This window comes from Neomonachus schauinslandi, chromosome 14 (genome assembly GCF_002201575.2).
Source record: "Neomonachus schauinslandi chromosome 14, ASM220157v2, whole genome shotgun sequence".
Taxonomy (NCBI): Eukaryota; Metazoa; Chordata; class Mammalia; order Carnivora; family Phocidae; genus Neomonachus; species Neomonachus schauinslandi.
The window spans coordinates 69,656,660-69,670,734 of NC_058416.1; the positions used below are offsets into that span (position 1 = coordinate 69,656,660).

At 57.4% G+C, this 14,075-nt stretch overlaps 1 protein-coding gene across 1 annotated transcript; it reads left to right on the forward strand.

Moving 5' to 3' along the window:
* Window positions 1-1,403: 1,403 nt before the first annotated feature.
* LIF (LIF interleukin 6 family cytokine) lies at window positions 1,404-4,691 on the forward strand. Its single transcript, XM_021703575.1, has 3 exons — window positions 1,404-1,592; window positions 3,401-3,579; window positions 4,281-4,691. Exons 1-3 carry the CDS (start codon window positions 1,574-1,576, stop codon window positions 4,689-4,691), a joined length of 609 nt encoding a protein of 202 aa, XP_021559250.1. The 5' UTR covers window positions 1,404-1,573.
* The last annotated feature ends 9,384 nt before the right edge of the window (window positions 4,692-14,075 follow it).

The window sequence follows — 14,075 nt, forward strand, 5'->3', positions numbered from 1 at the left end:
CCGCAGCAGGCATGAGGGCTCGTCCTGGCACGATGAGGGAGGAACGCGTGGCTGGGCAGGTCTGGGATGTGGCAAGAGGCGGGAGCTGGGAGCATGCATGGAGGATGGGTGAGGGGGTGAGCGGGGGCCAGAGAAAGGCCGTGGGTCTCCCTGGCCTTGGAAAACCAACTCTTCCACCTTGTTTCCTGGTTAGGGTCAGGCCGGAGGGCTGGGGTGAGGTCTCCAGGGGAATGAGACATCTCCTGGGACAGAGGGTGCCCCTGACAACTTGGGGGACAGTGTGGTGCCAGATACATGTTCCCTGGCCAGCACTCCCTCACATCATTTTTTAGAAATGCTTTTTTGGGGGAGGAGTCCTGTGCTCATTTTGCCCTGGTCCCCACCATTCCTTCCTGCCTCTCCTCACACGTTTACAAGTCTAACTGGCCATGATAGACACCAGGATTTATTTGTGACCCTGCCTTACAGACTCTAGAAGCACCTTTTGGGGGGGCACCATTATTCTCTGGGGCTGAGCCCCAAGGGGCTTCCAAGGCAGGTTTTGGGGGGCAAGCTACTTCTCTTCTCCCCAGCCAGCCCTCAACATCCTGAGGAAGAAACCTGGGTCTGGTATGCTAAGCCTCCCTAGGTCTCTGCTCCAGGTGTCCCTCCAGAATGGAAATGCTCCCTGAGGGGGGAGGGGGGACTGCAAAGAGTTTAGGTAAACCCCAGACAACACCTTCCCAGAAATTCCTCCCCAGGCTGTCCCCTGAGAACTGAGTCACAGCAACCTCCCCGCTCCCCACCTTCCCAGCCCCCTCCCCAGCCTCACAGCCTACCCGTGGTCAGCAATGGAGGCTTGCTGATGGTGGTCAGGAGGCCTGACCCTGTGGGACTCTGGACAACCTGTGCCCTTTGAAGCCCCACTTTGCCCAGTGGCAACGGGCAGGTTGGAGGAGGCTACCTCTGAGGTGCCCACATTCAGTTCTGCTTTATTACTGTCTAAAGTCCAAGCCGGGCCCCAGCCCCTCTTCCTGGAGCCTCCTTCTCAGCCAAGCCCCAGCCTGCCTCCTCCCCACTGCCCCCCAAATCCCTTGATCAGGGGGCCACAGGTGCCAGCCTCCATCTGCTTGCCTAATGTCAAGCCACCTCCCCAAACCCAGGTGAGTCAGGGCTGTCTGGAGCACCTATAGCCCCGGGGACCCCGATGACTCGAGCCTGGGGACCCTCCTTGCCCTCTCCAACTTCAAACAACTCTTAGGGCAAGCCACTCAGGAAAACCACAGGGTGTTTTGTTGAAGAGTTCATTATAATTTTATCAATCAAATTCTTAGAAGAGGGAAAAAGTCTGCTCTCTCCACCCTCCCCCTTCATTGCCCCCCCCCCACTCTCACTTTCTTCCATTCATAATTTCCTATGATGCACCTCAAACAACTTCCTGGACGGGGATCCCTGCTAAATATAGCTGTTTCTCTCTCTGTCTTACAACACAGGCTCCAGTATATAAATCAGGCAAATTCCCCGTTGAGCATGAACCTCTGAAAACTGCCGGCATCTAAGGTCTCCTCCAAGGCCCTCTGGAGTCCAGCCCATAATGAAGGTCTTGGCGGCAGGTAAATCCACGCGCCCCGCGCCGGCTTCCGCGCCCCACTGCGGGTGCTGCGGCAACTTGGGGCACTTGGCGATCGCGAGCGGGACAGCCACTCGCCGCAGACACACGGACACTTGGGGCACCCGTGCAGCCGGCCCGGGCCGCCGGAGGCGCTGGGTGGCGGCCGGGAGCGAGCGCTGGCACATGGTCCCGGCACCGCGCACCCAGCCCGTCCGGGGGCCAGCAGGTTGGCGGCGGGCAAGGGAGGGGGCTGCCGCAGCCTTCCTCCTGCTCCTCCTCCCCCTCCACCTCCTCCTCCACCTCCTCCTCCTCGCTCCTCGCTCCTGCCACTCTCCGGTCTGTTCTTCCCGCTCTGCTTTCTCCCGATTCACCCTCCCTCTTTCTTTCTTTCTGTCTTTCCGCTTTCTCTTTTCCAACCGCGTCCCGGGCTGCTCCCAGGGAGGGGCACCGGCCTCCGAGCAGCTTGCAAACTCTGGCCGGGACGGAAGCAGGTGCCGCCTCCATCTGCTAGTGCCTGGAAAGCTGTGGTCTCTGCTAGGTGAGCCGGGCGTGTGGGGGCCCCGCAACCATCCCGGGGTCTCAGCGCTGCCTGGGGATGCTGGGAGGAACAGGGGACCCAGGAGAAGTGAACTTGAGGCTGCTACTGTCCCAGCGGGGGAGATCCCAGCGCTCCAGCGCCCCCCTTCACCCCAGCCTCACCAGTTCTCCAGCCTCACTGGTCTGCTGCCCCTACCTCCTGCTGCTGGGCCATTGGGAGAGGCCCCTCGGAGGGAACCGGAGACAGTAAAGCGGGGAAGCAGGCAGGGGGGGGGGGGGGAGGGGGGAGGGGGGCCCAGGACAGGCCCGGACAGCTCCCAGCTCTCCTGTCACCTTTCACTTTCCTTCCTCCCCCACCCACCTGGCTGCCTGCGACCTTTTCCCTTTTCTCTTTTCTGGTTGCACCATTTCCTTTCCCTCCCCAAGGCTCTGAGGGCCTGCGGGACCCCAAGATTCTCCTTGTCCTAACCCAGTGCCTGGGGCAAGTAATAAAGAGGGGGATGGCATGGAGGCAGGAGCTGTGCAGGGCTGGGGGCACAGGAAGTTTTGAATGATGATTTGGGGTTGGAGGGGGGCAGAATTATAGAATTGGGGTGAACTTGAAGGTCCTAAATAGGAGAGTGGCCACATTTGGAGAAGAAGAGCTATAGAAGAAATGGGGGAGGGTGGCAAAATTTTTGGAGACAAACGGCCCAGGGAGCCAAAATCAAGTGACAGGTTTGAGAGGGAGAAGAGTGTCAGCAGATCCCCCAACCCCCACCCCAGGTTCCCGATCTGGGAGCTATGGCCTGCAGTGGGCCAGTGAGCATGAAGCAATGCACAGGAATCTGACCATCCTGCGAGGTGGGAAGATAGGGGCCTCTCTTTCCCCTGAGACCCGCTGGGCCTGGGGCATGGTGCCTTCCAGCCAGAGGGGCAGGAGGCCTCAGGAGCTTTTGCCTTCCTGAGGGAAAGGGCTGGATGGTTCGTGTCACCCTGGCCCCAGCTCCCAGCTGGTGGGAACAGCTCATGTCCTACCCCCTTCCTCTGCTCAGGAGAGAGAAGGAAAAAACAAGAAAATGGAGAGAAGCAGAGACAGAGATCTGGAGAGAGGGAAGCAGAGAGAAACAGATGTAGTGAGGCAATGAAAACCAGAAGCAGCCAGGGGAAGACAGAGCTGCAGGTGGGGCTGGGGCATTGGCGTCCCTGGGGAGATGAGGCGCATCTTCTGCCCTGAGCCTCCTTGCTCACCCCCAACCCCCCTGCTCATGGCTCCTTCCTGCCTGTTCCCAGGAGTTGTGCCCCTGCTGCTGGTTCTGCACTGGAAACACGGGGCGGGGAGCCCCCTTCCCATCACCCCTGTCAACGCCACCTGCGCCACACGTCACCCATGTCACAGCAACCTCATGCACCAGATCAGGAACCAGCTGGCGCAGCTCAATGGCAGTGCCAACGCTCTCTTTATTCTCTATGTAAGTCCCCCTTCCAGGTCCTGAGGAAGGAGGGGGGGGGGTGCCACACAGACCTGGTCTGGCGGGACTGGCCTGGGAAGAGAGCGTTTGGAGCTGGCTGGAGAGAATGGGGAAGGGGCTTGGTTCAACCGTGCCCAGACTCCCGCTGCTTCTGAGCCCCCGCCCCTCCCCCAGCCCAGGCTCAGACAGGAAGCCCCTTTTCCGAGGTGCCCAGTTAGGTCGGGGGCGTAGCTGGGGGGAGAAGCGGGAGGCCGGGCACTGCTGGGCACTGCTGGTCTAGGGATTCCTCCACCACGTGGAGCAGGAGGCCAATGAGAGACAGAGAGGAAGTAGGGTGGCCGGGGTGATGCTGTTGGGAGAGAAAGTGGTGGGCTGTGGGTGTCCGGGGTGCAAAGCCATGCAGGGAGAAGGTGTGCTCAGTGGGTGAAAGGCAGGTGTGTGTGGTGCACCTGCAGGAGGTGAGACGTGCTGTTTTCCTTTCGGTCCCCATACGATCCCGATGAGGGTGATGATAATCCCTTGCACCGGGATTACATCTGGCTCACACGCCAATCCTGAGATGCCTTGTGGGCAAGTAGCCGGGTCTCTACGCCCGAGGTGGGAAACTGAGACCCGAGAGCTTGACCAGAGGCTTGGTGGCAGGGCTGGGACCCTTGACCCTGACCCCCACGTCACCTCCCCTCTCCCTCTCTGCTCCTCAGTACACAGCCCAGGGGGAGCCGTTCCCCAACAACCTGGACAAGCTGTGTGGCCCCAATGTGACGGACTTCCCGCCATTCCACGCCAACGGCACGGAGAAGACGCGGCTAGTGGAGCTGTACCGCATCATCGCGTACCTCGGCGCCTCCCTGGGCAACATCACCCGGGACCAGAAGGTCCTCAATCCCAATGCCCTCAGCCTCCACAGCAAGCTGAACGCCACTGCGGACATCATGCGGGGCCTCCTCAGCAACGTGCTCTGCCGCCTGTGTAACAAGTACCACGTGGCCCACGTGGATGTGGCCTACGGCCCCGACACCTCGGGCAAGGATGTTTTCCAGAAGAAGAAGTTGGGCTGTCAGCTCCTGGGGAAGTATAAGCAGGTCATCGCTGTGGTGGCCCAGGCCTTCTAGGCAGGAGGTCGTGATGCCTGCAGTGAGCAACCTGAGATCCTAGGCTCGGGTGGCTCTCAAACTGTGGCCGGGGCCCAGAGCATCGCCGGACCCAAGTGGGGGCTGCTGGCAGACCCCGGGGGGTTCCTGGCCAGTCCACTCCCCTCTAAGGTGGGCTGTGAGAAAGCCGAGCAGAATCTAAACTCCCGTAGGCAGGGCCTGTCTACAGCGCCAATTAGAAGAAGGACCCCTTCCTCTGGGAGACTGCGGCCGGACACCAGGGTGTCGGGCTGCTGAGGGGATTGTGGGCTGGACCTCTGTCCCCATTCGGCCCCTTGGCCAGGGCCTTTGTGAGAAAACTGCACAAGTCGTCCATAGCGACTCTGACCATGGGGCAAAACGGCAGGGGTCAGGGGAACCACCCAGCCCCGCAGAATGACCACCATCGGTGCCTTTACTGCCCCTTCCATAGGCTTTGGAAGGTTTGACGGGGCTCAGGCAGGCCAGAGGAGCTGGGGTCCAGAGGACTCCTTGGTCCCCATAAGTCTAGTGAATGGAAGTTAGGGAAGTTCTGGTTTGGGATGTTCCTTCTCTTGAGCATGATTGGAGAGCTCAGGCCTAGGGCCTGGACTGTGAGGCAGAAAGTTCCAGAATGAGCTCACTGGCATTCAGGCTTCTAGGGCGGCTGAGAGGCCACCTTCAGGCGTGGGAAGGTAGAGAGGTCCTGAAAGCCTTGGCAGGCTCTCCTTCTTCCCTGCAGTCTTTCCTGAAGCCTGGGATGGCCAGGGGTCTGGTGGCTGGACCTGGAGGTGGGGTTTGGGGAAATGGGCAGGTGGCAAAGTCAGGTGAAGAGGTTCCGAGGGGACCCAGAGTCTTCCTTCTGGGCCGGGCTCTATAAGGGATGGGAAGGGATGGGAAGGACTGGGTAGTTCAGAGTGGCAGCTCACATCTGGGGCCCCTGGAGGTCCTGTGAGGTCACACAAAGGTACTTGATGGGGACTAGAGGCCATCTCTGGTTCCTAGAGCAAGGGGACAGCAGGACCTGAGGTTAGGGTCTCAGTGAAGCCTGAGAACCAAGAGTGCTGTGTGTCTGACCCAGTATGATTGTCTATTTATTATGATGCCCTATTTATATTAACTTATTGGTGCTTTAAATGGCAAAGTTAGTTCCCCTTTCCCTGCTTCCTACTCAACAGAAATAATACGATGGCTCATAGAGGAGCCAGGGCCAAGCCTTAGCAGGGACTGGTCCAGAAGTCAAAGATGTTACGATGAGACTAAGCCTTACCGGTGAAGCTCAGAGAAGGGTCAGGATCTGAAAGAACTGGTCACCCTGGGTGGTGGGGGTGGGGGCAGGGGACCCTGTTCCATACCCCATCCCAACTGTGACCTGATTTAGGGGTTTCAGAATCCTGGCTTCAGGGCAGGCTGGGCTGGCTTGTGGAGTGGCCAGGGGCCTTCTCCCAGGGCCACCATCTTGCTTGGCTCCAGGGGGCTCACTCAACACTGTGTTTTCTGGCAGCCCTTGGAATTGTGCCGTGAGGGGTAACATTCACGGCTGAAAGGGTGTCCGGGAGCCCTGGGTAAGGCAGGCCTGGTGGCCTGCTCTGCTGCTGTTTCCTTGTTCCCATGCTGTCTCTAGACCAGCAGTTGAGGGGCTCTGGAACAGTCCTGACCCAGCATCCAGCATGCTTGCACACAGTGGGGAAGCTCCTGCTCCGGTGGCCCAAACACCCCCAAAGGGCCAGAGGGCCTGGCTGGGCCTCTGGGAAGCTGGGGCAGGGCAGGGAGAAGCTCCCTGCTCTGGAGAGGAGGCTAGGGAGGCCCTGGGCCCACGACCAGGAAGCTGTGGTCCCTCCTGCTCCCCCTCCCCCCACACCCCCACCCATGTCTGGGCTCCCAGGCAGGGAACCCGATCCTTTCCTTTGTGCTGGGGCCAGGCTAGTGGAGAAACGCCCTCCAGTCTGGGAGCAAGGGAGGGGGTGCGGAGTTGGGGCAGCTGCTAAGAGCAACATTCTGGCTTCTTCTCAAACCCTGAGCGGTGGTGGCGGTCCTAGCGGTTCAGCCAATGTGATTATGGTACTTTGCACTCACTTTGCACCTCTCTGTCTTCCCTGAGCATTTTACCCACACACACCGGGTGGCAGGTGGGCAGGCAGCAGGCAGGGGTGGGGGCGGGGGTGGGCAAGGTTGTTTTGTGGCAGGTGGTGGAGGAGACCATGAGGTTTCCTGAGGTTGTCTTAACCTGGGTCACACTCACCCTCATCCAGGGTCTTAGCCTGCTGCCCCCTCCCTGCACTCCGCTCCTTTAGTGAACGTGGCTCTGAGGGCTTGGGGCCAACTGGGTCTTCAATCTTCCCATCCCCTCGAGTACACTGACTCCCTCGCTGAGCCCACCTGGGCAGCCTCTGGGGCTCAGGGACCAAGGGAGTCTCTTCCCCTGGACCCAACACCGCCCCCCTGCCTCGCTCTCACTGCCTCTGCCCCCCCCCATCTCCTGCTCTGCTCCTCAGCCCCCATCCTTAGCACTCTTCCTAGAACCAATCCAGCAGACCACTTTGCACAGCATCCCGGAATTTATGGAGCCTTTGTGTGGAAAAAGCTTTGCAGGGCAGGAAGCTGTCCTTTTCCTCATTTTTCATCTGCTGGTATTGACCCACACCTGCATCCTGGGTCAAGAGGAGGAGGACAGAGAGGCTGTCAACAGAGGATGGGGTAGGACAGTCATTTTGCAATTTATGGAGAAAGGAGTATTGGGAACTTTTATTTATTTAAAAACATTTTAAACAAAAAAAAGCACCGCCAGTTTATTTGTCTCTCCTCCCCCCTCTCCTTGTCCCCTCCTTGGGGATGCCCCCTGCCCGCCCCCTCCAGAAGCAGCTCAGCCCCACCTTGTTGGCTCTCCAGAATAGACAGAGCATGTGGGGTTGGAGGCCAGAATCAAGTGAGAATTTCCCTTCAGATGGTACAGATGTCCTTACTTTCGAATGACCCCCAATACTTGTGCCTCGATCCCAGTACCTGGGCATCTCTCCCATCCACACTGCTAGTTCGTCTGTCCCTCGGTGTTTCCCGCCTCCCTCTCTACTGGATAGGACTTGGCCTTGAGGGACAAATTCCTCTTTGATGAATGTACCCTGTGGGAATGTTTCATACTGACAGATTATTTTTATTTATTCAATGTCCTATTTAAAATATTTATTTTTTATACTGAAGGAATACTTTTTTTTTTTAAGAAAAAAAGAGAAATTAATAAAGAATCTGCTCTTGGCAAGCTTTCCAGACTGTATTGATGTGGGGAGACAGGGCTGGAGGGGCTGAGACTGTCTCTGTCTTGGACACCCAATCGAGTGGAGTTCTGCTTGACAAAGGGCAGGGGGGTGGGAGGAGGGGGCGCTTCCGCTGGGCAAGGATGCTGGCATGGGTGGGCCTCGTGGGCAGAACAGGCACAGGTGGAACGAAATAGGTGGGGTTCCAGATCGTGGGGTGCCGCCCAGAAAGGCCCCTGCCCTGCCCCTCCCCTCTCACATGAGTTTCTAAGAGTCATGGTCCCCATTTCACAGAGAGGGAAACTGAGTCTCAGAGCGATGAAGCCTCTTGCCCAGGGTCCCACTGGCAGACTGTTTAGCGCCATCCCTTAGCTCCACATCTCATGTTCTTTCTGCTGCATGGAACTCCAGGGACCTAGAAGATACCAGCTGCCAATTTTCTGTCCTCAGTGGCCCAGTGACCGTCCACGGGGAGCTAAAGGGTGGAGGCGTGAAAGACCCTGGAGCAGGAAATCTAAGGGTCCTGTCCAGAATTGTGCCAGATGCTGGTGCCAGGACCAAGGCTTTCCTGTGGGGCTCTTCTGGGCCTGAGCAGCCCTCCTGCTGTGGACACTGCTGTCCTGTCCCTCTGTTTCTCACTTGCAGACGCCCCTTCCACTGCAAACTTCTTCACTGCAAGCCTCGTGGGACCCCTTCCTTGGGGAATAAGGGAGGTTGGAAGCAGATAGCCATAGACACAGGGGCCCTGGGATTTGGGTCTGAGGCTCCCCCAGCTGAGATTAATTTGAGGATTTGGACAGTTTTTCTGAGAGTCACCTCTTTGCTCACTCATGAATGTTTAGAAGCGTCAGGTCCTGTGTTGGTTTCCAAAGGAGAATAGGATACAATCCAGGCCTTCTGGAAGCTCGCAGGCTAATGGGGACAATGAGTGAGGGCATCTGGAAGGATGTGAGTGATGGAAGAGGCACACAGAAGGTGCCAGAGGCCAAGGTGGAGACGGCCCTCACCGTACTGGGTATCAGCAGGGGCTCAGTCGGTGGTCCTCCCCACTCTGTGCAATGAAGGGACTTGACCCAGGACAATGGGCAACATTGGCCTCACCCGGGAGCTGGTGAGGAATGCAGAATCTTGCCCACACCCCCACCCCAGACCTGCTGAATAGGAATCTGCCTTTTAATGAGATCGCAGGGGATTTGTGTGCGCGTCCAAGTCTGAGAAAGGCCACCCTGCACTCCTTCCATTTTTCACTCCTCCTGAGTCTATGAAGACGCCAAGTGTCAATCGCCCAGGGCAGCACAGGCAGCTGCTTGGGAGGGAGAGGCCTCCTGGTCCCTGGAGCCTGACCCACAGCTGTTTGGGTCTCTTCCTCCCCAAGTACAGCCGGCCGCGGCCCCTCCCAGCGGGCTGGATCCCAGGGCCAGGCCACACCCTGCCAGCATCGCCCCACTTCCCCTTCGCTCCTGGGAGACAAGGTTGCAGCTTTTCAAAAGAAACCTTTACTAGGAAACGAGAGGAAAACAAACAGCAAAGCACAACAAGGAGGGAAGGACGGGGATGGCAGATCGTCACTGCCATCCTGCAGGGCTGTGGGGCCGCTGGGCCCCAGGTACTTCCCTCACCTGTGTCTGCTGAGTGTTCTGTTCCTGAGGTGGGGGCAGGGATTCTATTCCCTGCCCAGCCCTCCCCCCACAACCCCGCCAGAGAGAACAAAGGACTCTTGATTGGTTATTGCATTTACCGTCCTGTCCCCATACTAGGTGACAACAATCAGTAGGTGGGAGGAAGGGAGGCCCTGCCCTTGAGGCCTGGGTCCTCAGCGGCTCTGCCACGTGCAGTCCTGTGACCCTCCTGGGTGAGCTCAGCTCTCTTATCTGCGAGAGAAACCGGCCATGAATGCTGTTCTGTCTACTTCACAGGGCTGCCGAAGGAAGCCCGTGCGCAGGGAGCTGGACACGCGGTGGGAATCAGGACCTGGCAAGGTGCAGATGGAGGAAGCAGAATGAATCTTAGACACGGTGCTCTCTCTGCAGGGGAAAGGAGTCCTCCCAGCCACCCCCCACCCCCCCACCCTCCGCCCCCCCGACCTCCGCCGCCAGGGACGCAGAAAGCAGGATCTGCAGCTCTGCGTCCAGGGGGCCCGGGAGCCAGGCTGATGGGAAAGGGGGCAAACAGAGTGGACAGACTTCCACCTGATACCTCCTCTGACAGTGCCCTGAGCCCCAGACTTGGAGGAGACCTGCACAGAGGGGCCTCCCGACCTCAGGGATGTGGTGGAGCCAGGGGCAGCCCCATTACCCAGCTGAGCCTTCTCCCATCCTGGCTTGCAGGAGGTCCACAGAACAGGGGGACTCTCACCCCAAGGAGATGATTGCCAGCAGCTGTCCCACTGGACACGCCAGCCCACGGGCTCTATGATGGTGTGGCACTTTGGTTTACAAAGTGTTTTCTAACTCATCATTGCATCATTGCATCTTCCCAACCATTTCGAGGGTGGGGCTAGACTACTGGCTGTTTCCATTTTATAGATGAAGAAACGGAGGCCCCAGGAGGCTAAGGGACTACCCTGACATCACTCAGCTTGCGAGAGATGCCCTTCATATTGGCTCATCTTTATGTTCACCATCTTGACACTCACCTGGTCAAGACCAGGAAGGGCCTCTATGTGCCAGACTTTACACCCAAGGAGTTCAAAGATTAGTGGTAGAAGAAAGATAATTTCCCAGGTCACCTCTGCCCTAAATTCAGACTTATGCACTCAGGGAATTCACTTATCCCACGAAACAAACACCCTTCCTTCCTTCCTTCCTTCCTCCCTCCCTCCCTTCCTCTCTTTCTTTCTTCCTTCCTTCCTTCCTTCCTCTTTCTTTCTTTCTTTCTCTTTCTTTCTTCTTTCTTCCTTCCTTCCTTCTTTCTTCCTTCCTTCTTTCTTTCTTTCTTTCTTTCTTTCTTTCTTTCTTTCTTTCTTCTCTTTTTTAGATTTTATTTGGGGCACCTGGGTGGCTCATTCGGTTAAGCATCTACCTTTGGCTCAGGTCATGATCTCAGGTTCCTGGGATAGAGCCCCACATCTTCAGGCTCCCGGCTCAGCAGGGAGTCTGCTTGTCCCTCTCCCTCTGCCCCTCTCCCCTGCTCCTGCTAGAGAGAGAGAGAAGGAGCAGTGGGGAGGGGCAGAGGGAGAGGATAAGAGAGAATCTCAAGCAGATTCCTCTCTGAGCACGGAGCTCAGTCCCAGGACCCTGAATCAAGAGTTGGACGCTTAACCTATGGAACCACCCAGGCTCACTTTCAGCAATAAAATTAACGTCATAATGGAACCATGGTGTATTTATTTATTTATAGTCCTCTTTTTTCTAAACAGCACGCAAAGCAGCTTACAACATAAGGCACCTAATAAAAATATTTATAAAATCGATAAAGAGAATCAGCATCAGAGAATATAAAAGCAGAGTGAGAAAACTAAGACCACGGAAAGAAAAAATAAATGTTTCAGATCACAAGGGGCCACATAATTACTATGGTTGAGCTTCAAAGTTGGCTCTGAGATTCCTGGCAGCTAAAGGAAAAAGGGAAATGTGATCTGTTATGCAGTTCTCATAGTCAGAAAAGAAGAGGCTTTCTTGAGGCTCAGGGAAAACAGAGCCTATCCTGGGACTGGTTCTGAAGGTGAGTTCTCCCTTGAGACCCAAGAGGGTGGTAGCAGTCATGCGATGGGCCTTATAGCGAGTAGGTTCCTAGGGGCTGTTTCTGCAGCAGTCTTTGCAAAAGGTGATGCCCAGCGTCCGATGCAGCCCAAAGAAGGGGATTCTACAAGAGCCCAGGATGACACAGGCGCAAACATTGGGCTTCTGAGTCCTGAGGGTGCAGCAGGGGCTGACAGTGTCTCAGAAGCTCCCTCTGTCCCCAGGAATTTGAAGAATATTTTTATGGATGTATAATATACCCACAAAATAGACATCAGAAGACTTCCTCCCTCCGGGAAGATTCTCTGAGCCTGGAGTGATGCCAGGTGGTGCATGAGGGGGAGGGTGGGAAGGACGGCACCCGTGACAAATGCAGGGATTTGGGGCCTTGAGTCTCGGCCCCTGACTTGCTCCAGGGCCACTTGGATCCTCTGGGGCTGAGCAGAAAGCCTTTCGCTGGCCACTGACTCCTGTGTCCAGGCCACTTCCCACGCCCCCTCCTGCCTGAGCAGAGCCCAGCTTGAATCTGTCCCTTTGACTTGGGGGAAGCACCGCCCTGCTTTGGCCTCACTGGAGGGGCCAAATATTTCAATTATGAGGACGTGGTCAAGCCCTGCCCACTCCGGCCCAGTGACTGGCAGTGGAGAGAGGGTGACTCTGGGGGGAGAGGTGCGGGGGTGGGGGGTGTGATGAGGGAGCCGCAGACGGGGCAAGGGGATGGCGGGCCGAGCGCCGGAGCGGGGTGGGGGGGGGGGGGGGGGGAAGTTAACAGAGCAGACAGGCTTTCTCTGCTGGCTGAGAACAAAACCACCACTGGGAGGAAAATATGTGTGGGGCATTTTTGTAATTCCAAGGGGCTTGGTCCGGCTCTTGCCTCCACGGTCAATGAATCAAAGCCAGGAATGGCTCTACCTGTGAGCAGGCTTTCTCCTGGCTCTGCTCACCCAGGTCCCACCCCTCCGGCCAGCCGGCCAGCTGGAACCCTCCCAGTTCCCCAGAAGGACGGTTGGCTCTTCGAGGAAGAGTGTGTCATAGGCAAAGGCCAGACGCGGGCAGCCCACGGGTAGAACTCTTAGCTTCCTCCTCTTTCTGCTTTTCTGGTCCCTTCTTGGAGAGGGGCGTAGCCTACGTCGCCTGCATCACCCACTCCTGTGGGTTGAACGGTGGCCCCCGAAAAATACATCCGCATCCTAGTCCCTGGAACCTGTGAATGTGTCCTTATTTGGAAAAAGAATTTTTGCAGATGTAATTAAGTTAAGGACCTCCAGGTGAGATCATCCCAAATGATCCGAGTGAGCCTTAAATCCCAGGACAACTGTCCTTATAAGAGACACACAGAGGAAAAGAAGAGGAGGAGGCCCCGTGAGGGCAGAGGGAGGGATAGAGAGGGACGCAGAGGGACGCAGCCAGGAGCCAGAGAATGCTTGGGGCCACCAGACACTGGAAGAGGCGGGGAGGGGTCCTTCCCTAGAGCCTTGCCAAACCCTGAATTTACGGAGAACCTACTACACACAAAGCAAGTCATGGGTACGTGACATGGGTAATAGACATGGAAGCTTCCAGGTACTGAAAGCCCATGCCAGGGACCCAACCGTGTTAGCCTATGCAAAATGAGTGGAGCCCAGACTGGCTGTGCCCACACCCCTGGGAGCTAAGAAATTTAGAATCTCGGCCCTACCTGAGACAGGCTGAATTGGAATCTGCATTTCAGGGTGATTCTCAGGGGATTCTGTTCCCTTGAGTCTGAGAAGCGCTGACCTACAGTAAGCACCCAGCCCAGGGCCAGCCATGGGAGCTCAGACAAGCTTGTTAAGTTCTCTGCACCCCAGGCTCCTCATTTGTCACGTGGGCCTCCTACAGCCATTGGGAGGAGTAGACGCAGTAATGTCTGGCACGTCGGCTGAGTGGCCAGGGAGCATACAGAAAAACCACGTCCCCTCTGTCTCTCCCTACGCGGTCCCCAAGGGCCATCCAGTCTTGATTCATTTCTAGAACTTTTGAAAACCCCTCTACCATGATGACTCTCCTAAGGAAAACCTCAGATCTCCTGTAGGCAGCAGAGGAGGTATTGTGGTGCAAGGGGGCCTTTCGTCTCCCCGCCTCCCACCCGCCCCTGGCCCTGGCTGGGGACCCAGCCCTCAATGCGTCCTCCCCCCTCCCCCCGCCCCGGTTCAGCCTGTGGCATCTTCTAGCTGCTTCCCTTCCCCCAGTGACCCCAGGGAGGTCCTGCCTCTCAGCCGCAGTGAACCCTGAGGGAGGTGCTGGAGGATGGGGAGCCGATAGTGAGGTCAGCCCCACGTCAGCCCCTCTCACTTTCCCCGCCGTGGCTGGGAAGACGCCGCTGAGCGGGTGCCAGCCACGGGGGAGGTCTGTCCCCTGCTCCCGGGCCAGACCACAGGCAGCCAGGCTGGGCTGCAGCCAGGCTGGGGGGAGGTGTTCTCAGCCCCCAAGCTCCT

What these genes read in the sequence shown, in the direction of transcription:
- LIF (XM_021703575.1), top strand. An exon ending in ACGCTCTCTTTATTCTCTAT is followed by an intron (nt 3,580 to 4,280) that starts GTAAGTCCCCCT and finishes TCTGCTCCTCAG; the next exon opens with TACACAGCCCAGGGGGAGCC.